General features: G+C 44.1%; 1 protein-coding gene and 1 non-coding gene across 2 annotated transcripts in view; both read left to right on the forward strand.

Moving 5' to 3' along the window:
- LOC146195979 (venom metalloproteinase BumaMPs1-like) overlaps positions 1-25,353 on the forward strand; it is a 102,812-nt gene that overhangs the window by 68,315 nt on the left and 9,144 nt on the right. Inside the window, exons 7-10 of the mRNA XM_084596892.1 lie at positions 12,550-12,621; positions 12,680-12,810; positions 17,473-17,522; positions 24,705-24,813. Of these exons, the coding sequence (XP_084453018.1) occupies positions 12,550-12,621; positions 12,680-12,810; positions 17,473-17,522; positions 24,705-24,813 (362 nt within the window). The remainder of the gene's footprint in view (positions 1-12,549; positions 12,622-12,679; positions 12,811-17,472; positions 17,523-24,704; positions 24,814-25,353) is intronic.
- Positions 23,751-23,824, forward strand: TRNAS-AGA (transfer RNA serine (anticodon AGA)). Its single transcript has one exon. It is a non-coding gene; the product is annotated as a tRNA-Ser (tRNA).

Genomic DNA, 25,353 nt, shown 5'->3' on the forward strand with positions numbered 1-25,353 from the left:
GAAATACAATATTCCACTGCCACCTATGGCAGCGAGAGTGGCCTGCTTTGAGTAGTGTGAGAGAGGTCGACCTACAGCGCGCCGATCGGCAGCATGGCAACCAATGAGGCGGGAGCAAAAAAAAAACGAGCTTAAAGAACCGTGAAGAAGCAAAAAGCTTCTTTCCCATCCCTCCTAAGTGCCTAATTACTCAAACAGCGGCCGAGAGCCATCCCCCAAATCTAATAAAGAATTCATTCATTCATTCATTCATTCATTCTTTCTTTCATTCATTAATCATCGAGGCTGTTCTTTTCGGTACTTCTGTTGTATCTTCCTGGTAGAAAATATTGCTAGGAGGCACTTTAGACAATTAAAGTACGATGAGATTAAATATTTTATAGCGCCGTGGTCCGTAGCCATCCACTACGGCACCTCTCTCTCCCTTTATTCTTTCACTTCCTCCTTTTCCTTAGGGATGGGTACAAGTGTCCGAGGCGAATTAGATACTGCGCCTTTTCTTTCTGTAAACCACCTTGAAACGCCGCTGATGTCTTCTCTACTGCATCTGCACTTATATGTTGTGTGGTGCGGCATTCGAGGAAGGGCCAAATGGAAGGCTCCGCAAGGACACCTGGATCGGACGGCTGAAGAAGTCAGCGTCTTATATGTGTTGATTGGTTGCACAACTTTTGTTTCTTTGAAACTGGGCATCCTCTTCTCACAATTTAAAAAGGTGTTTATTCATCCATGGAGCGAAGTGAGCACAAAACGCGGTTTAAATGTCCCTCCAAGCATGTCAACCGACATTTACAGAAAGAGCATTGGCTAATATCAAAGTCAGCTGGCAATGAACGGCTTGCATCTGGTCTTGATAAATCCAATTTTTCTCAAATATCTTGATGAGGTATTTTCATTTTATGCTTAGTCTTATTTTGCCATTCGGTGACCAGAGTGCTTGACATCGTACATTGCGAACTTTTAGCGAGCGTTTCAAGCAATAATATCTATGTACCGCATTTACTTCAATCAGCAAAGATGATTTTCGAAATATAGTAGGTTCATATTTTCGAAGTGGAATCTTTTCTAGCCCCAAACATGAGATGAACTGCTATCATCTCAAGCAGCTAGCCCCCTCCCAACCCCCCCTAGTGCTTGATGACCCGTTCAGCACAAATAATACTGGAAGTTCTTTTTTTTTTATTCTTGCAACACAGCAATGCCAGGCATTGGCTACACATTTTCCATAGATATCGAAAACATGTTCTATACCATCCTACGAAAAGATCTGCTCATGGAAGACAAGGCTATCAGAGTCTAGAGATGTCACTGCTTTGCAGAACAAATTCAATATATTGGTACAAACCTCCATGAGGTTCCTTGCGTTTTTCATCTGCGTCGCGCTCCTGTCCGATAAAAAGCCCTGTATATACAGCGACAAGGCTAGTGCATAGGTTCCTAAGAGTGTGACGCCTGACGATACATTTTCACTCCTTCCATAGACCACGATGGTAATAATGCGTTTTACAATGAAAGCATTCTGATAATTTCAGATGCGCCGATGACTGCCTGGTGTCGCTTAAGTGACAAGAGGCTCGAAAATTCAGAATAATCCTGCATTCATCCATTCATGAACTCACACGAAAGAACAATTTATGTGAAAAATTTTAAAAACATATCTGGGATTGCATCTCCATTTAAGGAGTGACTTCATATTTTATTTTTAAACAGACTTTTGTTTCTTCACTGAAAATTCATATAGCGTCTATGCCAGCAAAGGTTTTCTGGGAAGTACTACCTTGACGAAGGGACCTTTGCAGAATCGCCAGCACGTCCAATTTTTCAAAGAATTGGCGGTTGTTGATTTTTTGCTCAAACGTTTCTCAGCGAAGACCCGTAGAGAATTGTTTCCCTCCTACCTGCCGCATTGGTGCGCTTTATTTGTCCATAGTGCTGTGTCAGCAATTATTTCTCATTATCATCATCATCAGCCTGACTATACCCACTGCAGGGCGACGTCCTTTTCCACATTTCTCCAATTAACCCGGTTCTGTGCTAGCTACATCCCCTTGACCCCTGCAAACTTCTTAACCTCATCCGCCCACCTAACTTTCCGCCGCCCCCTGCTACGCTTTCCTACCCTTGGAATCCAGTTTGCTAGCCTTAGCGACAATCAGCTATTTTCTCTTCGCACTACATGTCGTGCCCATGCCCATTTCGTCGTAATTTCCACTAGAATGCCAGTAACTTGAGGTATTTATCCGACCCACTCTCCACGCTTCCAACTCCTAATGTACCCCTACCATTTTTCTTTCCATAACCCTCTGGGTTGTCCTCAACTTAAGTAAAACTCTCTTGGTTAGCCTCCTCGTTTCAGCCCAATAGGTGAGTACAGGGAAAATGCAACTGTTACATACTTTCCTCTTTAGCGATACCGGTAAGCTGCTAGTCATAACCTGCGAGTGCTTGTCAAATGCGCTCCATCCCAATATTATTCTTCTTGTTATTTCCTTTACATGGTCCGGATCTGCGGTTACTACCTGTCCTAATTAGACATGTTCGCCTACTACTTCCAGTGCTTCGCTACCTAATATAAACTGCTTTTCCTTGCCGAGGCTGTTGAACATTACCTTAGTCTCCTACATATTGATTTTCGAGCGTATACCTTTCCACGTTTCCTGTCTAGGTCACCAATCATTCTTTGCTGTTTATCTCCTGAGTTACTTGGGACGACAATATAATCAGCAAATCGCAGATTATGGAGGTATTCTCCATCTACCCTTATCCCTAACTGCTCCCATTCCGATTCTTTCTACTGTGTCTAAATTAGGATTTGTGATCTTGGTCACCTCCATGATATCGCTGCTTTACGGTTGTGACTCCTCCAAGCCTATCAGAACTTTCAGGCGCGAATTGCAAGAGTGTGGGTAAAATAAGCTGGATTCATAAAGCGCGGCACATTAACGCGACAGCTTAAAGGAACTGCTCCACAGAAAATCCGGCGTCGGAATTGTAAGCGAAAAATCGTGGGCATGGGTAAAGCAGGTAGCATGGCAGCGCGCCGTAGGGTTGACTGACGTAACGTTTTGCGAGAGCTGCCAACTCTCACCTCCCCTTTTTTATGGGAGGGTGACATCATGGTCAGCCTGTGAGGAAAATAAAGAGAAATCATGCAACCATGAAATACCAGTCAATTTCCAAACTTCGACCAGCATGTTCATTGCTTCCTTTCCGCATGCTATTTGTCCATTGTGATCATCATAGCCTGTGAAAGATTATTGCAGAAACCTAAAGGACGCACAAAGAAGGCTGAAAGTGCGAAGAAAATGGCTTTATTGGTGATGCCTTGCATTCACCGTGTTTCCCATAATATCATAAAAGTCGCGAATCTGTATGGTGTCAAGATTGTCCTCTCGCCACCTATTAGCCTGAGTAGCGTCAGCCCTTTAGTGTGAACGAAAAAGAAAACCAAAGCCTCAGTGTAACACAAACCACGAGAAAAAATTACTTCGTGTAAACATAACTTGTCAATAATTAACAATACTGAAAGCCATCTAGCGCGTCATTGTATAATAATTGCGAAGGCAAGGGTAGGGAAAAGAATCGTAGTACCTTGAAGACTGGTGCACGGAACACCACTTTTTTGTTCTACTCAAGAAAAAAAAAACACAGAGGGGGAGGTTGTTGTAGCCTTTCACATTACAAAATTCGGTGGGAGATGTGTAAGCACTCCATTGATTTAAGTTTCCTCGCATTACATGGCGTTCGAAGGAGGCCACTTTTATTTTGGTGCTGGCTCCCATGTCCCACTCATGGTTGTAAACTTGTTTTCAGGCTAAGGAATGCTTTTTCTTGCCGGGTTGGATGCTCAAATTTAAAACTGGTTCCTGTTATATCCGTCCTGTCATTCGCTTCTTCTAAGAGATCTCCTTCTTCATCTTTAGACGAGTTCCTTGGTGCTGCCATCCTATAATATGGTTCTGTTATCTACTTGTAATGCTCTCTTTTGTAAGCGCTCCGTAGTTTTCTATCCAGCTATTGTTATCTTTCCTTACCCCATTCTTTTTTCTGGTGTTAGTGCTGACTTTAAGAATTCATTTTGATGTTCCTATTGTTACACGGTTATTTTCCTTTATACATCCTTGACCAGTGATTTTTTTAGCAGCCTTTCTTTTTTTGGCATTTGTTTCATGTGATACTTTTCAGGATTTGCTATCTGAGTGCTTTCCCTATTAGGCTGACCTTCCGCATTGAAGGAGGGTTGAAATCTGGGTCAGTTGGTACATAGTCAGAGAATAAAAACCAGCCAGAGGGACGAGGACGAAGAAAGACGATGCACACACGGAAGCTGGAACTAACAACTGTGCTTTATTGAAGTAATAACATTTCCCAAGAAACCTTGCAAGGCATGCGCAGCTCGACGTCCAACAACCAGCATAAAAGTGACAAACAAAAAGCAACGCTTCGGAGATAGCCAAGATACTAGGGTCTTTGAGATAAATAACTTATTTCTTTCTGCATCAATGATATGGATGCTGTGCTAATACAATTATCTCCTTGCATACTTATGTGATAAGCTTCAAGAACTTCGCGCTCTACCTTACCCTTGCCCCTACCAAGAAATGTGACATTTGAAAACAGCGGATAACAACCGCAATCCCTACAATAGCGAGACAAAGTTTTAGCTCCAAAGGTGCTCGGCAACGGCTTACCTGGAGCCAACTGCGGCTTCTCTATTGATATCGAAGACCTGTTTTATAGCATCCCTCATGACGAACTTTTTGTTGCAGTGCGTGAACTAATTGAACAGAACGGTGTGATCGCCTTCCAAAATGCATGTGGTGTCTCGGTTGACGTGTTTTTGGAACTGCTGACAGTCTACTTTTCATCCACCGTAGTAGTTTTTAAGGGCGCTCTGTTTATCCAGAAAAAGGGAATTTGTATTGGGGCTAGTGTAGCTCCTGTACTGTGCCACATCTTTTTGCAAAGTTTGACAACTTACTATCAGGCTCTCTTCTTGACAAACGCGTGTGCAAAATTTTTAGATATGTTGATGATTTTTTGGTTATTTTAAAACTTCCACCGAATGACTCTTTTCATGAGGTTGTGAACGACGTCTTGAAGGCCTTTAAGGCTTGCACTAACGCCCTTTGTTTTACGTACGAACTACCCAATGACCAAAAGATAAGATTTTTAGAACTTCAACTAACTTTTCTTGACGATGGGCATATCTGCTGGTGTTTTTTACCGAGAAGCAAGAAAGCGTTGTTACCGTACTCCTCCGCTCACTCTAAAATCGTTAAGAGAGGTATTGTTATGAATTGCTTTCGCAGTGCTCTAGAGAAAAGTTGCCACCACCAAGAGTAGCTTTGACAACCAGGTTGGCCGGCTGCTGGCCGCAGGATTCCCAAATGCACTTCTGAATGCTGTGGCAGAATCGCTGCTACAAAGAGTTAAAAGGGGCAATGAAAAAGTGGCCAAGCTTACTGAAGCTGAATGGAGGAATCTTGAGGTGATGCCGTACTTGCATGGACTTTCCCATAATATCAAAAAAGTTGCTGCGAGGCAAGGCGTTAAAGTTGTCTTCTCTGCTCCTTGCAAGCTATCAAGTCTTTGTTCTCGTGTTGCTCATAGCAGATCTAAGGCCCCCTGTATGCTCGACGCGACATGACGATTGTTATATTCCTTGTGCCACACGTGTTATTTATAAGATCCCTCTAACATGCGAAAAAGTTTACATCGGCCAAACTGGCCGGTGTATTAATGATAGGCTGCGAGAGCATCACAACTCTTTGTCACACATCAGTGGAGCTAAAACTTTGTCTCGCCATTGTAGGGATTGCTGTTGTTATCCGCTGTTTTCAAATGTCCCATTTCTTGGTAGGGGCAAGGGTAAGGTAGAGCGCGAAGTTCTTGAAGCGTATCACATAAGTATGCAAGGAGATAATTGTATTAGCACAGCATCCATATCATTGATGCAGAAAGAAATAAGTTATTTATCTCAAAGACCCTAGTATCTTGGCTATCTCCGAAGCGTTGCTTTTTGTTTGTCACTTTTATGCTGGTTGTTGGACGTCGAGCTGCGCATGCCTTGCAAGGTTTCTTGGGAAATGTTATTACTTCAATAAAGCACAGTTGTTAGTTCCAGCTTCCGTGTGTACATCGTCTTTCTTTGTCCTCGTCCCTTGGCTGGTTTTTATTCTCTGACCTTCCGCAGTGCTGACACGTGTTTTTCCGTAATGCAAAATATATACACGGTGTATTTATATACTTTATACTACCTCTTTTGTCAATGATAGTAATGGTTGCACGCCTGGGTTTATCGCATTCATAGCGTGTGCTTTTTGAAATTGTTAAACAGTTGTAAGTTTAGGCACCGGACCGTGGCTTATTCAAAGGTTCCGCAATTATTATATATTCCAGCAATAGCAATTCAATTTGCCATATATCCTAAATAAATACAGCATTGTATACAATCCCAGAACAAACGATGTCCAACCACTTTTCCTCAGTATAGAGTAGCCTTTTGTATCGTTATAGCTTGGGTCGGTAGCAATTTTTTGTATAGTTAATAAGGTAATATAGTTCTAAGTAATCTACGCCATTTTATAGTTGTCTGATACGTTGCAAACTTTAAGCAAATAATGCAAATACCTTCAGTTGCGAAACTGATTCTCCTTGCAATTTTTTTATATGCACTGTCATGATAGTTTGTTTATGTTTTGCACTGTTCTTTGCACTCTAACTCGATTATTGCTATCAAAACCCAGGTTTTATTTTCTGCTTGGCTGTTGTCAGTTGCTGCACCACCATTTGCCAAGCTATAGGAATTCACAGCTTCTTCAAGATGGTATAAAATATTATAGTGGGCACTCAATACCAGTAAAGTGCTATGTGGCAGTGCGGTGAATCATAGGCCTTCACTACGGCACCTCTATCTCCCTGTCTTCTTTCACTCCCACCTTCCTCCCTTCCTTTACTGCATGGTACATGTGTCCGCAAAGCACAGTAACCGATACGGCTCCTTCTTTATCTTGTAAACCAATTTCAAACGCCGATGATACCTGATGTTTCAACGTATCTCGACACCTGGGTCTGTGTCTGTTTTCTGTGTGGTGAGGTGTTCCAGGAAGCGGCAAATGAAAGACTCCGCACGGCCGCCTTGATCCGACGTCCGGGGGTATCAGCTTCGTCTATGCATGCGTGCGTGCGTGCGTGCGTGCGTGCGTGCGTGTGTGTGTGTGTGTGTGTGTGTGTGTGTGTACGTGTGTGTGTGCGTGTGTGTGTGTGTGTGTGTGTGTGTGTGTGTGTGTGTGTGTGTGTGTGTGTGTGTGTGTGTGTGTGTGTGTGTGTGTGTGTGTGTGTGTGTGTGTGTGTGTGTGTGTGTGTGTGTGTGTGTGTGTGTGTGTGTGTGTGTGTGTGTGTGTGTGTGTGTGTGTGTGTGTGTGTGTGTGTGTGTGTGTGTGTGTGTGTGTGTGTGTGTGTGTGTGTGTGTGTGTGTGTGTGTGTGTGTGTGTGTGTGTGAGGGCAAATTTTATTTCCAGCAAAATGGAGGCGTCCTACTCCCCGCCCCCGGCACGCAGGCCAAGGGAACGGGGACGAGACCTCCGCGATTAGAGGCACGCAAAGGGGTCCTGGTTCCTTGCGGCCCCTGGATGGATTGCTTCTGCAGAGTTGTGTCCTCGCTCCGCAGTACGGTTTCTCAGGATTCTCTACTATGTGCTTTTGTCTTAGCTCCTGGGGAGCTAGCGCATTCCCAAATTACGTGATTGAAGCTCCCTCTCTCCCAACATTGTTTACCTTTATAATTCTGTCTCAAATTTTCGGAAGTGATGGGACTAGACTGGGTGGATGTAATTCCCGGCCGGTGGCGGCTCCAGCTTTCTCCTTTGTCAATAATTTTAGTCTATTTCGGCGTAATTTAATTGACATTCGTCCATGTTAGGGATATCAGGTGGCTCCAAGGTTACCCGGAAATAGAGAGCTCGGGCTAACCCGTGTGCCACCTCATTACCAGGGACAAACGCGTGCGCTGGAGTCCATATATTAAGCTGAATTTTCCATTCAGCTGTTTTCCGGTCCAGATTTTCACCTCTTCCGGTGAAATCCTACCGTTTGCGTAATTGTGAATGCCTGTTTTGTTGTCTCTAATTATAAATTTTCCTACTGTTACTAAGCAAGCCAGCGCTAGTGGAACTTTTTCAGCTAATGCGGAGTTGCGGCTTTTGATAGTGGCTGCCGATACTGGGGCGCCAAGGTGGTCGAATACCGAGGCTACTGCCGCACCCGACTTAACACTCGCCGCATCTACGTGTGCAACTGACTTACTGTCTAGTGGCTCGAAGCGCGTTTTGAGTGATTCTGCTATTCTTGCCTACTTTCAGCGTTGTATATGGTATGCATGTTTCGAGGAACACCGCACGTATCTTCCGTCGCAGTTTACCCCTGCTTCAAGAATGTGCGCTACCATATGGAGCCTACATGAATCCCAGATTCACCTATCGATTCCTGGCATAAAGAAGAAAGCTGGAGTAAAAATGCTTGCCTTGCAATAAATGATGCTGTATCACCTTCACTCTATGCACAATCGCCAAATACACGTATACACGGATGGCTCAGTTACGTCAGCCAGCTCCACGGGGTCAGTGGTAGTGCCGGCAAGGTCCGTCTTGATAAAGTTGAAGACCGGATATCTCACCTCTTTGACTGGCGTGGAACTAGCTGCCCTACGGGCTGCAGTCGAATACAACAGCCAGGAACTCCCCCAGGAGTAATCAGTTTTCACTGACTTCCAAGCAGCGCTCAACGCATGCAAGCGGCACTACGCCACGGCTCAAATGAACAACTAATTTCAGAGATCCGCACGCTGCACCACGTCGCAATATTTAAAAGCCACGACATCATCTACCAGTGGTTGCCAGGACAGTGTGGAATTGCATTGCAGGAAATTACCAGGCGGACGACGCCGCCCGTTCTGCCCACAAAGACGGACTCCTAGTGCAAATTCCGTTAACGAGAGTCGACGCAGCGAGTGGCCTTCGCTGTCTGGCTGGGGAGTTGACGCATTCATCGTGGAAAGGCGGAGAGTTCTCCAACCGTCGCCTCAAGGCATTGGACCCCGAACTGCGCCTGCGTATTCCCCACCACACAACACTGTCGTGAAACAACGTTACTGTGCCGCTTATGGCTTGGCGTTGTTTTCGCAAATAAATACACCTTCCTCATCGGGATGGCTGACAGCCCTGCTAGTGAACAATGTGGCGTTGATGAAACGATTGAGCACCTCGTTTGTGACTGCCCTGTTTTTGCAATGGAACGACATACGCTGCGTACTGCATTGGATCGTCTGGAACGGAAGATCTTGGGACCATGGCCACAAAAGTCATCTGCGCTCAAAGCCTACAAGGCACTTCGCTTTTTAAGACAGACTAGCCTGATTGACAGACTGTGACGTTCGCACCTCCTCTCCTCTACTACCCTCCCCCTTTAGTCCCTCATTCCCCTTCCCCAGTGCAGGGTAGCCAACCGGAATTCATTCTTTCTGGTTAACATCCCTGCCCCCCGTCCTTCTTTTTCTCCTCCTCCTCTCTCTTTCAAGGAAGTTATGAGATGGTTAGGTTATCTCGGTATATCTGTGGGATGCTCGACTTTTGTTGCATCCATCTGTCTGTCTGCAGGCTACCATATTTAAAATGGCTTTTTCTGTAAATTTCTGGCTTAGTATTTCGAGTTGCGACCCTCTGAGTGCCTCTGCTGTTTCTTCCCACGTATTGTGTACATCCATAGTGAGGAGTTTGACTGTGGATGTACTCTTTGGTAGGCCAAGAGCACTCTTTATGCATCGTTTAATGAGTGCTTCTTTCTTTTTCTTCTGCTCTGAGGCTTAAATATGGCGTAGAGTACTTTATGCGGCTTTTCAAATATGCCTGCATAAGTTTGATCAAGCTTCTTTCTCCCAAGCCTTGGCTCTTCAATGTTATTCTCCTGAATATTGCTAGGACTTGTAGGCGTAGCCTTCCAGTTTCTTTAGTACCCGTCGTTGTATCCGTTCTTTTGAATGTATAGCACTAGGATTCGTATTTGGTCAACCTTTTGTACAGACATTCCATTCTCTGAGTGGCTCACAACTCAAAGATTTTCGGTTGTAGGATAGTAGTTATGATTTCTGCGGTGAGCACAAAAGCCCTTTACTAGCCGCGTAGTCCACTACTGTGCCGCTGCCTGCAGTCGTCTCTCTATGCTCCCATCACTCCCTTGGTTGATATAGAGATTGATGTCATCCACGTACATGCTAAATTTGAGCCCCTCGATGTTGCTCAGCCCTTTTGAAAGACCTCTCATCGCCACGTTGAAGAGGAAGGGGGAGAGAACCGATCCCTGCGGTGTGCCCCTGCTTCCTAGCTGCAATGTGGGTGACTCAATATCTTAGAATTTATTGCAGGCTTTTCTGTCTATTAAGAAGTCTCATGTAGTTTGTAGTTATATGTTCTGGATCCCATTCAAATTTCCACGAGGCCGCTGAGAGTCGCTTCATATCTGATGTTATCGAAGGTTTTTGTTTAGTCTAGGTGGGAGGAGGCCCGAGAACTATGACTCACCCTACACACGGACCCAGGATGTCCGACAAGAGTGGGGATCTTGTATGCATGAATTGCCTGGTGATGTCATGACCTGTCGTGACGGTACATCACGCGCACTTTGTTGAATACAACCAGCATTTTATTGAATGCATCAAAGTTCACCCGTGTTCTATAATTCGTTCACAGGAAAGAAAAAACGCAGTATTTGTCACTCGCAGGATCGCGTTACAATTCTCTGGTAGATAGGGGGATTATGAAGAGCGTTTAACGATCTGGGGTGAGGCGCTGTGTTAAAGTGCTTGGCTGGGGATACAAGGAATGGTGGTTCGATTCCCGGTGGAGACAAAGTTTATTAATGCGAAAGCATTTCATCCCTATGCTCAGATTTCTGTCCGCAAAACGTGTCCGCATACCATGTCCGCGAACCGTGTCCGCAGAACGTGTCCGCAAAATCGTGTCCGCAGCAGTTTGGAGTAATTAAGAGGTGTTAGAGGTTAATGAGCGGTCTCAATCGACAGAAGGTGATATAATGTTCTGTCCGAAAAATATTTAGGCCAATAACTTAATTAGGTAATTATATAGAATGACTGGTTCACATGAAAAGAAAGGCGCAGTATCTTTCACAGTTCTGTGGACATTTGACCCGCGTCGTAAGCGAAGAAAGGAAGGTTGGAGTGAAAATAGAAAGAGAGAAAGGGCTGCCGTAGTGGAGATGTCAAGGAGGTGACGTCACGTAACCGGATGTATGACTGAAAAAGGGCATAGGAAGTGATGGGCGCCGAATTTGTAAGTACCAGACAAAAATGGGTAAACGAAGTGAATTAAGCAACTTGCTGCGACCAGAAGCAACTAACCGCAGCACTTGTGCTTTCACATTACTCCAATGCATATTCTGCAGTGCTCTTTAATTTTAATTTGTTTTTAACTCTCGCTCTCGAAAGCGTGACACCTCTGCTGACAACGTTTTGTTGACAACGGTGAAGGATTAAATTTTTTCGCTTTAATAAGTTTTAGCTTTGGGACCCGTCCAGGATGTTGTCTGGGCAAGCAAAGAAATGTGATGAAAAGGAAAATTTTGCTTTTATGGTGTGGTTTTTGTTCCTATGTTCTTGTCCTGTACTTTTTCCCGCATTTCTTGACCAGCCAATAAAATCTTTATCATTGTCCGTTAAAGGTTTGTTGTTTGCAGACGAAAATATTGTTTCTTCACAAAGGTCTTGTAAAATTCTTTGAGACTAGAGCCACAAATTCAAAATAAGGATCAATGGAATGTGCACAGTAGATATGAAAATATCGCATGTTTTATTTAGCGGGAAAGCCCTACTTCATGGGCTAAATCTGAAAAACAGGAGGTATGCTTAAAGCGAAGAGAGTTGGTCTTGGAGGACGCGTTTAGAAGGTGCAAATGGCTTGTTCGGGCACTGATTGACCGATGGTTTTTTGACGCTACGAAGCCAGATGTCATGCCAACAGGCGCTCCCAACTCATGTTTTACCATTGATGTGGGAGGATGAGCCCAGAATTCGTCTTCTCGCACCCTTGCATCATGAGTTAGGCACGCATCCTTAGGCCGCGCAGGCACCTTCTTACGACTAACCTAAGCGAGGCTTTAAGTTTGGTTCCACGTCTTGCAACTTGGGCAGTATCTTTCCACGGGGGGCTTATGGCAGGTAACAGGGTCGGCCTTTGATTAGTTGGCGGTCTTTGATGTCATCCTTCTTAAAGTTTCTTGTTGCGCTTGCTTTCAATAAAGTGCGTGATATAAACAGTGACGTATGTGCCACGCGGTTGAGCACTATAATACGCCTGATGAGCCGGCTCTATTAAGTCTGCTTTGCTTGGTCTCCCAAGCCTTGTACACGCGTGGTGAGAACGGGCTCACCCGTCTTTCGCGAAAATTAGATATATGCGTTTAATACGTCAGGAAAAATTCGTAAATCGACTAAAATAACCAAGAACGTGACGTTCTTTTGTAATTTTCACCTTGTAGGTCAGCCTGCGATTTCAGCACCTTGAGACTCCTGCCTCCATGGCTTTGGCAGCGATTGTAGGCTCTTTCACTGTAAGTATAGACCAGCCAATATTTGGTTCTTCTCTGCCACTCTTAGCACTGCTTGCAGATGAACGAAAGCTATGTGAAGCTGCAGAACCCGGGTCAGCTCATCGGAAACGAAACACTTTACGCTATGTCACAGCAGTTATGGGCAAACTACACAGTGCGGCGAGCCGACATTGTTTATCTGGTGACAGGGTGAGTATGCTTTAAAAATTACGCTAGCAAGAACTATTCGCACAGGTTTAGCATAATTACACACGCTGTTCAACGAAAGCGTCACAACATGGTTATGGTTGAGAGTACTGTTTATTGATCTGGCATCGGAGCAACGCTCTAAGCGCAACAGCGCCGCCACTAGTGTCTATGGCTAGCTCTGAATCGAGGCGCCGTTTCTCGTCGTTCGTATACCGATCGACTGACGATATGACAGTTTCCATCACGCGATGGCGCGACGTGACGTCAAACACGTGATTTTTCACGTCTGCAACCCCCCTCCCCACCTCTCCTGAGCTCCACGTTTCAAAGATCCAGGGTGACTCAAAAGTCAAAGCTCTTGTGGTCCGACCCTTTGCTGGGGAACAAAGCTGTGGCACGACTTCTAACCATACATGGCCTCTGAATCAGCAAATGAGACATTTAGTGCCACGCGAAGACATGGCACTACCGAGCGTATACATAGAACCTTCCGCTTCAAAAATTAGAGTGCATCCTTGACTGTTTACAGACGCAGCGTTTGCTTCCCTACAGAAAGTTCCTCAAATCTTAATGGACAAACCTCACTTTGTCTTCATAACCTGCAAGTCCTGAGCTTAGTTCTAGAATAATAAAAGTTTCATTCGTTTCCTTGGGGCAAATAGATTTTAATCAACTGGCAAGCCCTCACTGCGGTGGTGCAGTGGTAAGGGCGCTCACTGGTATGCCCAGCGATCTGGCAGCAGCGGCAGAAAGCAAGGCGCAAGTATGCTGCTCGATGCCAGTAGTCTAAATTTCCGGAGCCCTTCACTATGCCCTCTCTCATAGCTTGAGTCGCTTTGGGGTGGTAAATCCCATAACCCGAAGACAAACTCTCACGAGGCAAGCCTTCGACCAAAACGTGATAAACACTGCTTCGCGCTGTGAAATATATTCTATTTGTATGGCATAAGTACGCCTTGGCAACTTTTCGGTCTGTACGCAGGACACAGCCTGCACTTGTGTGGCGGTATGGAGAGGTCTGAATAAAAAAAAGCAGAGAATCTTAATGCAAAGTAGACGCATTTCACCACTGTATGTGTCTCTTTGTGGCCAGTGAAAGGCTCTTCTAGGTACTACTCTATTGATATTAAGCAGTTGAACGGGCTGGAGGCTGAGTGTCTGAGGGAGGGTTTTTCTGTGAACTCCCACATGAGACCGCGCTCACATTCAACGCATACAGCCCAAAGCCCCAACTTTCAGCATGAGGAGGACTCCTGATTTCGACATGTCAGCGCTGCTTTCATTATCCAACAAGTACCAGAAAAAGTCACCAACGTTCACCAAGGAACTGATGGGGTGGCAGTGGGACAGCTGTTGGCAGGTCTCAGATTTTTGAGCGCACATATTTTCTCGTATTGGCCACGAGTTATGATGACCAGCACAGAATACTACCCTTATTAATATAAGCGGTTTACTTCCACAACTGGACCAAGAAAGGTGCGCCTCGCACCACTCGTGATGGCGCTTCGAAGAGGCGGCAAACATAAGATGCGCGCTGGCCGCGGCATGACTGATTCGCTCGCAACCCAATAGGGCAATGATATACACAAAACCTCCTGCAAATGCATCCGCGTAGCGCTCGGTGCAACTGCTCGGGAAATGAAGTTGAACTGTACTGGTAGCATATAATGGCAAGAAATTAGCTAATATTGTCGCTTAATCCAGGACCAAAGTTTTCACTCCGGTCTTTCGGTCAAGTGTTAGCACATACAGCTCGTACCATTTTTCTTTCCATAGCCCTCTGCGTTGTCCTCAACTTAAGTAGAACACCTTTGATTAGCCTCCACGTTTCAGTCCCGAAATAAAGCGTGTCAAAATGCTAAAAATGAAAAGCAAATGCTTGATGACGTTAATTATTGAAATTAGCTTGTTTAATTGGTAAATGTGTTCAAATAACTAAAAATTTGAAGCATTGTAAGAAAGAAGGTAAAAAGTGTCAAAGTGGTCCGAATCGAAAGGCAATTTTTGCTGATGTCAAGTATTGATGTATAGAAAAAATAAAACAAAGGAAACACTAAAGCATAAGAGAGCAAAAAAAAAAAGCATTGTGCGTGTGCGTGAAAACGTATTTCGTCTATACTGATAAGGATGTAGTCCCCTGGCGTCTTTACATCGAACGCAAGCAGCGCGTTGCGCTGAAAGCGCAAAGGGAGGTATCACATTTAAGGAAGGGAATCTGAGCTTACGGTGCGCTACACAGGTGACAAATATACAATTATTTCCATCGCTTTCTAGTCATCATGGTGATCTGTGAACACTCCATGGCCCACATAGAGCAGTGGTTGCATTGTAACAGAGCGCATTCCGCTCCTGCTGGTGCTAGAGCAACGCAAGAGCAGTAAGCAGGCCACGTCAGCGCCAAGCGCTAGATCCACGAATTTATGAGGCGCAGAGTGGAACCGGGGTTTTGGAGCGTGAATTATATCTGAGAGACTGGGAGGAAAAGAATATGAACAAAAAATCAAGAGCCATAAGTTGAAATATGACCAAATGTTCACAGCTTGCACTGACTGAACCGGAAAGATTACCGTGTTTCGTCGTTTGCTGTGTTTTTTACGCGTGTTCGTTCCGTTCTGCAGAACAGGAACGTAAACATCTTTATTCTATCATCTCAGTCAGGCTGCAGCGGGGAGAAGGGCCGAATGAAGCTTAGCCGCAGAAAGCACGAGAAGAAAACGGAAATTACCCTAAACTCTGTCTGGAGCTATGGTTCATTTTGTGAAAAAGGGAATTGTTGGTACGGCGAGGGCAGGGGGGATGGTCAGAGGGAGTGGCTCTTGAGCAGGGCCACCACATCGGTTGGAGGGGACCATACTGACGCGACTGTTCTTCCCGTAACCTACCTCCTCTATACGAAACCGGGAAAGCCAGAGGATTTTCATATTTTTTTAAGTCTCACCATAATAAACTACTACTGTTTTTATTGTTTACTTTACAGTCAGCTTCCTTGATTATTCCACGCAGTCTGCACACATTCCTCCTTGCACTGTTTCTTTCCTACTGTTACTTCCATGGTAGATAATCATCTAATATCTCCCGAGGCAAGTTACTTACTGACTACGGTCTCGCCACATCCTCATCATTTCAATGAAAGCGCATTTCTGACTTTTACTTTCTGTCGCAACCGCCCTCCGGTTTCCCCACACCCTCATCTGAAAGCGCGGTTCTAACTTTTCCTTTCACAACCGCCCTCTTGTTGCGTCTTCCTCTGGTCTAATTTCATGGTTGTAGTTGAACACCAAGTAGCCCCTTCAAGCGCCCAGTATATTATGTAATGCGGCATCAAGCCCAATAATGACTCTTTGGAAGAAAAGCTATTACAAAATAAGCTCTTGTAAAGCCCCTTCAATAGTTTTAAAAACCAATTGATGGACTCCAATGCTCAAATTTGTAGTTGAGATCCCATCTCAACTAGTCATGGGATCGCCTAGTAAGATCTGGTACTTGAAGATATCGTACGATCTCTCTGAATGAAGCCCTCGCGTGATAGCTTATTATCACCGGCCACCTTAGACATCACTCATTCATTCCTCTCATTTCTGTGCAGCTTGCGTAATACCAGATGCGAATGCAACTTTGCATAGTCATCATTCTCGTCAAGTCATTGCTTGCGCCTTCATGGAGGTGGCGGGCCTACTTCACGACACAAGGGACCGAAATAATTCATTCATCCCATGTCCTTGAACCTCTCGCGAATAGTATCGCGTACATTCAGATGACTTAGTTATCAATCATTGTTGTACTTTGTCGGGGAACTTTTAAGGTTTACAAATGAAGAAAGCCCGTAAGGCGGTTACTTCCTGTGAATCGCCCAAATAATATAATCAGCCAATTAAAACGTTAAAGAAGTCAGATCTAATAAGGTTGGATGTAACTTTGGACTGAGGTTTGATTTTGTTTGTATGATTTAACGTTCAAATCAACTAAGGCGATGAGAGACGCAGTAGTGGAGGACTCCGGAAGTTTCGACCACCTGAGGTTCTTTAACGTGCAATGACATCGCACAGCACAGGGGCGCCTTTCTTTTCGCCTCCATCGAAAGGCAGCCGCCGTGGCCAGGATTCGATCTCGCATTCTTGGGAACTGTAGTCGAGCACCGTAACCACTGCGCCACCCGGGCGGAGCCTTTGGACTGAGGTATATAAAATCCTAAAATAAAAATGAAAAGTAACGACCGCCCTACCCTCGTCCCGGACTTCTCGACTCTACACGGCGCACGGCGCCTACAAGGGCACGTCTATAAGGCGTGGGTCCCCCAGCCATGCATACCTGCCCCTCCTCTGCTTCGGAAAATGGAAATACTTGCCCAAGTAGTAGTACCCTGCCGTGTTTCTCACTTGTCTTGACTTGGTTTGCGATATGAATGCCGGAATGCTTTAAAGCCTAGTCAAAGCACGCTTCGTGTACGAACCCAGTTACTGTTTTTTCAGTGCATGTACGCGCGCGCACTCACACACATGCACGTTCACACGCCTCCCCCCCCTCCCCCGCACACACAGTAAAAAGTATCTCCGATGAACGCGATGCTCAACGCAGCAAGGGTTATGTGTTTGAGGGAAACATTATAAAGGAAAGAAAAATTTCTTTTAACGGGCTCCCTATACTATTTTGTATTCCTTTCAGGAGGGACATGATTGACATCTTGCCAAACGGAATAAGCTCAGCTGTACTGGGTACGTGTGTTTTTTATCAAAAGGACGGCCGGAACTGATTTCCAGGTAACCTTTTGGCCTGTGTTATTTCTATATGAAACATCCTTCAGAACTATGACTTTGAAATATAATCAAATACAGCGGTGGCGCAGCGGTTAATGCGCTCGGCTACTGAACCCGGGAAGGTGGACTGAATGCCGGCGGTGAGTATTTTCAATGGAGCCAAAAACCAAGACGGCCGTGTGGTACGCGATATCAGTGCCCCTTAAAGAACCCCAGGTGGTTCAAATTTCTGGAGCTCTACAATACTGGCGCCTCTCATAGCCTGAGTCGTTTGGGACGTTAAACCCCACAAAACAAATAAAAGTAGTCAAAAATGAGGTTTGATCAAAAAATAATTCTGATGAAGAAACATTTTGTAACATTATGCAGATTGAAAATTTTTGGCTAAGTAAAATATGCTCACATTCAATGTAAAAAAAAAAAAAAACATGTTTTGCTGAAATGTAGCCCTGGGCAGTAACTTGAGGAGCTTCACTCAATTAAGCATTTTTAGTCTTGGCGCACATCAAGAGTACTTTGCTATGTCAGTAAACAAATTTGTGATGTTTTCAATTTTCCAGACCGCTAAAGTCCATACACCAGTGCCACAAATTAACATGACGAAAAAGAAATGCCGATAACCGTACTTGCATGCTTTCAGCATACAGCAACTGCTGATGTGATTTCAAAGTAGATGTAGGAATTTTGCGCTGTATTGAGCAAAGCACACAGATAGAAGGCGAGCCGATGAAGCCAGCGGTCTTCTTACATTGCCGTTTGGCGTACAGTATCCCGGACATTTAATGAAGCCTAAAATTTGAAAAAACGCAGTTTTTACACTCAAAATAATTTTGAAAAGTAATTTGAACAACGGGGGTAAGTAAATAATGTAATTAGGCAACTTTCGTTGTCACCTTCGTAGGAATATTTGATATTAAGAATTAGAACTTGACATTCATGCCCTAACTCTGCCTCTGCACTTAGCATCAAGCAGCCATTGGTGTAGTTCAGTAACTTACCTGCCTTCGTTGCATCGTCAAGTCGACGTTCTTGCGGTGTTTTTTTCACCGTACTTACCTTAGACTTCTTGCAATCACAAAAGTACAATTTCTCTGATTAGGACGCTATTAAGGAATTCATGAAAGAAAAAGAAAAGTAGCGGTCAGGATTTGGTAGCAATGATCTGGAATGTGTTCTGATTATTTCGAAGTGCCGGGTCCAAAGAGAAAGGAACCACTTCTCTTGACTCTGACGACTGGCTTACAGCTTCAGTCCAAAAGTCACACGTATAGTGAACCCATGCAGTAATCCGGGAAATACCCTTACCTCACTATCTGTGGACATTATGACTTGGATATGATGTTTTCTATAGATTATGAAAGTGTTCCCATTTAGGAGAGGAAGTGCTTTTAATTTTCATTTTGTCCAAATTATGATGAAGTTTCTGAATCAGAATATAAGAATGAGAGCGAAGTAATGCGCGAATGTCCGAAACTTCAAATCTTTTTCCCTGCACTCTATTTTGCGACCTTTTTGCAGCACTTAAAAATGTATACGGATTATCTGAGCCAATCCGAATGTTGTGCACTACATTACTGTTCCTACCTACCTGTCGTGCAAGGTGTGAGAATGTGGCACGAAGTCTATCCTGCAGTGCGAGCCATCCTGATTAGGTTAGGTCGTCCTTAACGTGCATAGCCCACCATAGAGGTAGTAAAACTAACCATCGGCAATAAGTGGATTACTGTAGCCTCTCACTTCGCATGCTTATTCTGTAAACGGCTCCTGTCATTTAATGCCGCCATCTTCGAGGTTTTTCACCACTTGGTTCTGAGCCATGAAGAATTTCTAGGGGAGGAAAGAATGACTTAGGGATTTCAAACTGCCCCAACTGTGGTGCAGGCACTCAAAGCATTTGTCAAGAGCCGTCACTCTTTCCAGTTGACAAGCCTAGCAATTCTGTACTTGGACCTAAACAGTCACAGCTAAACAGTCGCGTACATTTACTCATTTTTGCATTCTCTTGCTCTTCCTTGAATAGTTACAGTGCCTTAAATAGCGAGAGGGGCTTTATGAATAGAGAACGACGTAGAGCCCACTGCCTTATGCAAAAAGACGAAATTCATGCTTCTACAACAAAAGCAACTGAAGTTTCCTCCGTGACTAACACCTTACTCCCGCGGAAATGGAAGACAAAGCTTCTACGTATGTGATGGGTGGGCTTATTAAACGCTAATTTTATTTCACTTACGTTGGCGCTAGGAGCGATGACTCGGCGAAGGCGCAGTGCCACCGGGGCGAAGGTTCCGGGTTTTTCTGTATGTTACGCTGGCACCAGTTATAATTATTCGACACACGCCCGGTGATGGTCACAGTAGGCGGCCTAAACAAGAAGGGCAGAACGTAGAAGAACGCCTTACTCGCTAATCGTAGCTAAAAAAATGCTTGATGACGTAGGCGCCCTAAAATTCCTTTATGGTTGCCATGTGATTACTGGTATACATATTGTTCAGACGTTCACTCTCGGCAGCGAGATTCTTAAGATTCTGAGCTATAACCTTCCAATATGTTCATTTTAAAACAATTCGATAAATGCTGCGAAGTTTATTGATGTAGATATAGTTCAATGTTAGGTTTAATTGCAATAAACGAAGTTTTTCGCTAAAAGGATAACAACACTCCCCTATCAGTGGCACGCTAACGTTTTTTTTGCGATCTCTACAGGCACATGTGTAATTTGTTTTATTGTATATCAATGAAATTATTAGTCCTTGTTTGACTGGAGGCACCGGCTACCTCAAAATATTCTGCCGAATCATGAAGAGCAACTTGAAAGTTTCACTCGGGAGATATTTCTCAAAAGAAGTGAAAGTGAAAAAAAAAGGGAGCGGCATGCACCGCCTTTCTTTTGATAGCTGTACGTCGCAAGCGCCATGATAATGATACAATGGCAATCAATCTTCCTTTAATGCATTTATTTAGATAACTGCCATGCACTCCAACCATTAAATTTCTGAAGAAAGGCATTTATTTCACGTTTTTCTCGTTTCCTGAGCGCTGGCTTAATTTATGTTTTCTTCAATCAGAATGCCCTTGACGCGAACGTGACATAATAATATGCCCAGGCGCCACGAACTTTTGAAGCTGTTTTTAAAATTTTCACGTACTTCTACTATTCTATTTGGTTAAACAACCGAGAAGAACAATATGTTGACTGCCTAAAGCACACTAAATTTTCAATATTGCAGGGGTGCAATAACTGGCACATGAAATGATACTTGCTATGTTTGTGTTATGTCTATTCTTGTATTGAAACCAAATTTAAAATCTTTGCTGGAGCCAATAATTTTTGAAAAGGGCTCCTGGCATCCTCTCGTAAATGATTAGGCGACAAATTTCCCACTCAAACTTCCCATATGACGGAAACCTCTCATGTGACGTCATGAAGGCTTGCTCGGTGTGCCGTCCACTCACTCTATGCTCCCAAGTAAAGTAGGCGGAGTGGAGTATGGTGGGGTGCCGTCGCGGTTTGTATTTTTCATTTTTTCTTTCGCGCTGGAGTGCGTACGTTTAATGGGCGAGAGTAGAGCGTAATTTTCAATTGCCAATATTTTTGGTGTTAGTGAGGATAGATTAAAAATGTTTGCGGTGGCCAAGGGGCTGATGGGATACCTATTACTCGTGCGCGTTGTCCAGTTTTAATTAATAGCTTTTCATTGTCCTTTGAAAGTCTACTTTTGGGCATAAATGTGAACGGATTGCTAGTTTCAGCTAAGATTTCTTCGCCTTTTTGCTGAGTGCCATAGATGATTTGCCATTTCAATTATTCATATTTGAACAAATTTAAATTCCGAGTCTAAAAGAACGACTTTGGGAGCCGACCGAAAGTTGGAATTCACGATTGAGTAGGCTATGTTCAAATTTGTTTGGCACCATTTTAGTGAAATTCGGGCGAGGACAAATTTCAGGGGTTCAAGGGTCAAATTGTGGAGATGTCCCACTAGAAGTTGCAAGTTACCTCTGTGTTGTGTATGATTACATTAAGCTAAATAGAACATTGCGGTAAATTAGTACGACGTTTACCGTCAGTGGTCCAGGGTGTGAAAATTTGGTGGTTAAAAGCCCCTACTTAGCTGAGAATACTCGGTATAGGTTAAATGTGAAGATTGGTCAAATTCGGACAAAATAAAAGCTTGTATGCGGATGAAGCCAAATTTCTGGCTTGGCCCAGCTAGTTTAGATGTCAACACTTATTTGGCCATATCCTCGAATTAGGTTAGGCACCGATTTTGATCAAATTCTGATAAGGCCAAATTCTGGGTGACAAGGAAGTCAAATTTGGGGGCGGCACCTCCCTATTTCAAGGTAACTCTCGAATCAGGTTAGACATCAGTTTGGTTCCAATTTTTACGAGGTTAAGTTATTTGGTTAGGAGGACACATTTTGAGTGTTGCCCAGTCAAACGAGGAGGAAGCCATTGAGTGGCCATGCTCTAATTATTCCAGATATCCACATATTGTAGTTTTACATATAAAACTCATACGGTTTTTAAAGGTTTATGCGAAAATGCTCTGATACAGCCATTGCCCATACTCTTTGCCGACACACTGTCTACGCACTCTGGTGACATCACTCAAAAACCAAGAAGTGCTTTCGCATTACAATGCTACGTGGGCTAACTCCTTCTTCGCCGCTTAATAGAGAGGAATTCTTGAACACTAATTGCAAACTTCCTGGATAAAATTAAGATCTACGTCTTAGCTTTAGCATTTTGAGAAATTATGGTCGTGAAAATTTATTATAGAATGTATCTTTTGATTTTGGAATGTTACAGTGTTTCATTGGTCAAAAGTTTACACAGAAACTTTGTTACAACAAAATACCAGGAAAACGAAAATTTCTATCCCAGTAAACAAGATTACAAGGAAAGCCGTTGTAGGCTATGTCGGCAAGTCGTGTACGCAAAAGGTGTCCGCAGCCGTTGTGCCGCTCTCACAAGAGTTAAGATGAAAGAAATGATTGGGCCATATGGGAAACCATAACCACCATTACGACAACTGCAACCAGAAAAGATCATTTCAATGGATATCGAATTTCAACAGACTCGTACGCAGCGATTGCAGAGCTGACGGCACCAACTGCAGACTAAACAGTTGCCAAGGACATCAGAAAGAGGCTGACGCGAATGCGGGAAGTTGTAAAAGAAATTATTATTATATGGACACCGGGACATACTGGCACGGACGGGGGAAACACAGCAGCGCAAGCGGCCGCCGCGCAAGCGGGTGGGCTTGCTGAAAGGTACAATGCCCCATCACCCCAACTCCATGCCTAATCCGATAGATTTAAGTCCTTACCAAGCAATGCTCACTAAAGGCTCCCATGGCACATCGATGATGCGCTATGTATGCACCAAAATAAAACATGACAGCAAGCTTAGATTATATGAGGCGACACGAACGCCGGTGTTTGACAACACGAAAGGGCTCACTCGACCGCAAGAGACATTTCTCAACAAAGTAATAGAAAACGCAGCTTACATACAGTACATACTTGACAAGTGGTTTCTCGGAAGACTCGAAACACTCAAGCACAGCGTGTGCACCTACTCTCAGGAAGAACATACAGCAGACCTAAAACAACTTATATGGCAATGACCATTATTTTCACAAGGAAGAAACAAAATTACACATATTTCACACGACGACATGTCCACCCTAGCAGATCAGATTCTATCGAGCACCGCAATACAACATTCCATTGCTGGTTAAATATTTAGGGGAATCCCCTAGGTGGAGGATGTTTCTAATAAGATAATAAGGGCGTACTTGCTCTTTGACATCCACCCAAGCACAGCCATACAGCTACAAAGGAAAGCTATACAGCTTTCTCAGAAACTTCGTAGGTAAAGAAAAATTCGTCCTGATCCGGGGATCGAACCCTGCACCATCGCCTTTCTGGGGCAGTCGCTCTACTGACTGAGCTTACCAGGACGGCTAGCAGATCAGATTGTAGGGCGAGAGCGAATTGATCTAATCTCGAAGTGGGAGTAGAGTAGCCGTATGGCTGCGCTTGGGTGGATGTCAATGAGTAATTATTAGAAACCTACTCCACTTTGGGCGATTCCCTTAAATAATTGACCAACACCATTCCCACTTCAAGTTATAGATCAATTCGCTCTCGCTCTACCATCAGATCTTGTAGCCATCCTGGTTAGCTCAGTCGGTAGAGCGACTGCCCCAGAAAGGCGGTGGTTCTGGGTTCGATCCCCGGATCAGGACGGTTTTTTTTTTTTGAGAAAGCTCTATAGCTTTCCTCTGTAGCCGTATGGCTGCGCTTGGGCGGGTGTCAATGAGTAATTAATCCCTTATTCCATTGCTATATACGGCAGTGAGAGCGGCCTGCTTCGCGTAATGTGAGAGAGGTTCACTTTACAGCGCGAAGATCGGCAGCATGGAACAACTTGAAGAACCATGAAGACGAAGCTACACTCCCATTCCTCCTAACTCCCTCCTTACCCAAACAGCGGCAGATAGCCATCCCAGTTCCTTAAAGTAATGGCTTTTTTTTTTGTGATCGATAGAGGATATGAGAAGGCTTCCGAAGCAACATTATGTCCATAAGAAGAGCAGTTTTTTATTTAGAGCCACAAACACAAAAAGTGAAATCAAACATACGTCAACATTAGCGATATGACTAATGTGACGTCCAATGGAAGTGACGTCACGCCATTCGCATGTGGATGTGTTTCCGACTTAATAATTTGGTGGTCAGGAAAGGAAAGGCGCAGCATACTGTTACACTTTATGTGTACACTTGATCCGCGCTGCAAAGCAAGCGAGGAAGGTGGGAATGAATGCGGAAAGTAAGAAAGGGGCGCAGTACTGGAGGGCTGCTTTAAATATACCACCTTTGGATCTTTACCGCGCACTGGCATCGCACAACACCAGGGCGCCTTCTTGGAAACGCAGCTGCCCGTGGTTGGGACTAGGAAAAAAAAATCCATTGTTCGGCACCAGCTCTAGCCTTGCTCTAGAAGTTGGCATGCGACGTCCGGTGTGCATCAGCAACTTCGATGTTCTCGCACTACTCCAGGGCTTTTGAATTTTTTAAATAACATTTTTCATGATTATCAAGTTTTGCTGCTAATACTACTCACAGGAATGGCGTATAAAGGGAAGGCTTGCAGCCGATATCAGGTTGCCGCTGGTGAAGACAGGCCTGGATTATTCACAGGAATACACACGGCTGCACATGAAATAGGCCACTTGTGAGTATTACCTGCTGTCATATCCCTACTATATTTTTTTTGAAATCCAGTCTGATTGCCTGTTACGGCACGCGCCAACATCGGAAGATGTATTCCCTAGAAAGGTACTAGTGTTCGTAGTACTAAAATATATTGATAGCTGCTGCTATGTCGCTGCAGTCTTGCAGATTGAAAGTGAAAAAAGAAAATCCTAATCAGCAAGTTTGTTAAAATACGCTACAATCTTTTCAGTAGTAATCATTTTAGGTTTACAGTAGCTATTGAGACAGTGAATTTGGTTTTTTTTTTAGAGTAGGTCATATGTTCTAGGGAATTTGTGATTTTCTGCAGTATTGCGTTGCTGAAGTTTTCCGTTTCGTTGCTGTGAACTAGAAATGACGATCAACGAGGTGAAACTTGTAAACCAAAACAGTGAATCAAATAATTCGTGCAAGAAACGTACCGTAATGAGTTGTGCATTCGGAGTGTAAGTATACAAGTTTACGGCATTGAAAGATGAATAGGAAGTTCGCTGAGAATAAGTATGCTTAAGGTTGTAAA

The sequence above is a fragment of the Amblyomma maculatum genome, chromosome 3 (genome assembly GCF_055883805.1).
Source record: "Amblyomma maculatum isolate TAMU_Amacu chromosome 3, ASM5588380v1, whole genome shotgun sequence".
Classification (NCBI taxonomy): Eukaryota; Metazoa; Arthropoda; class Arachnida; order Ixodida; family Ixodidae; genus Amblyomma; species Amblyomma maculatum.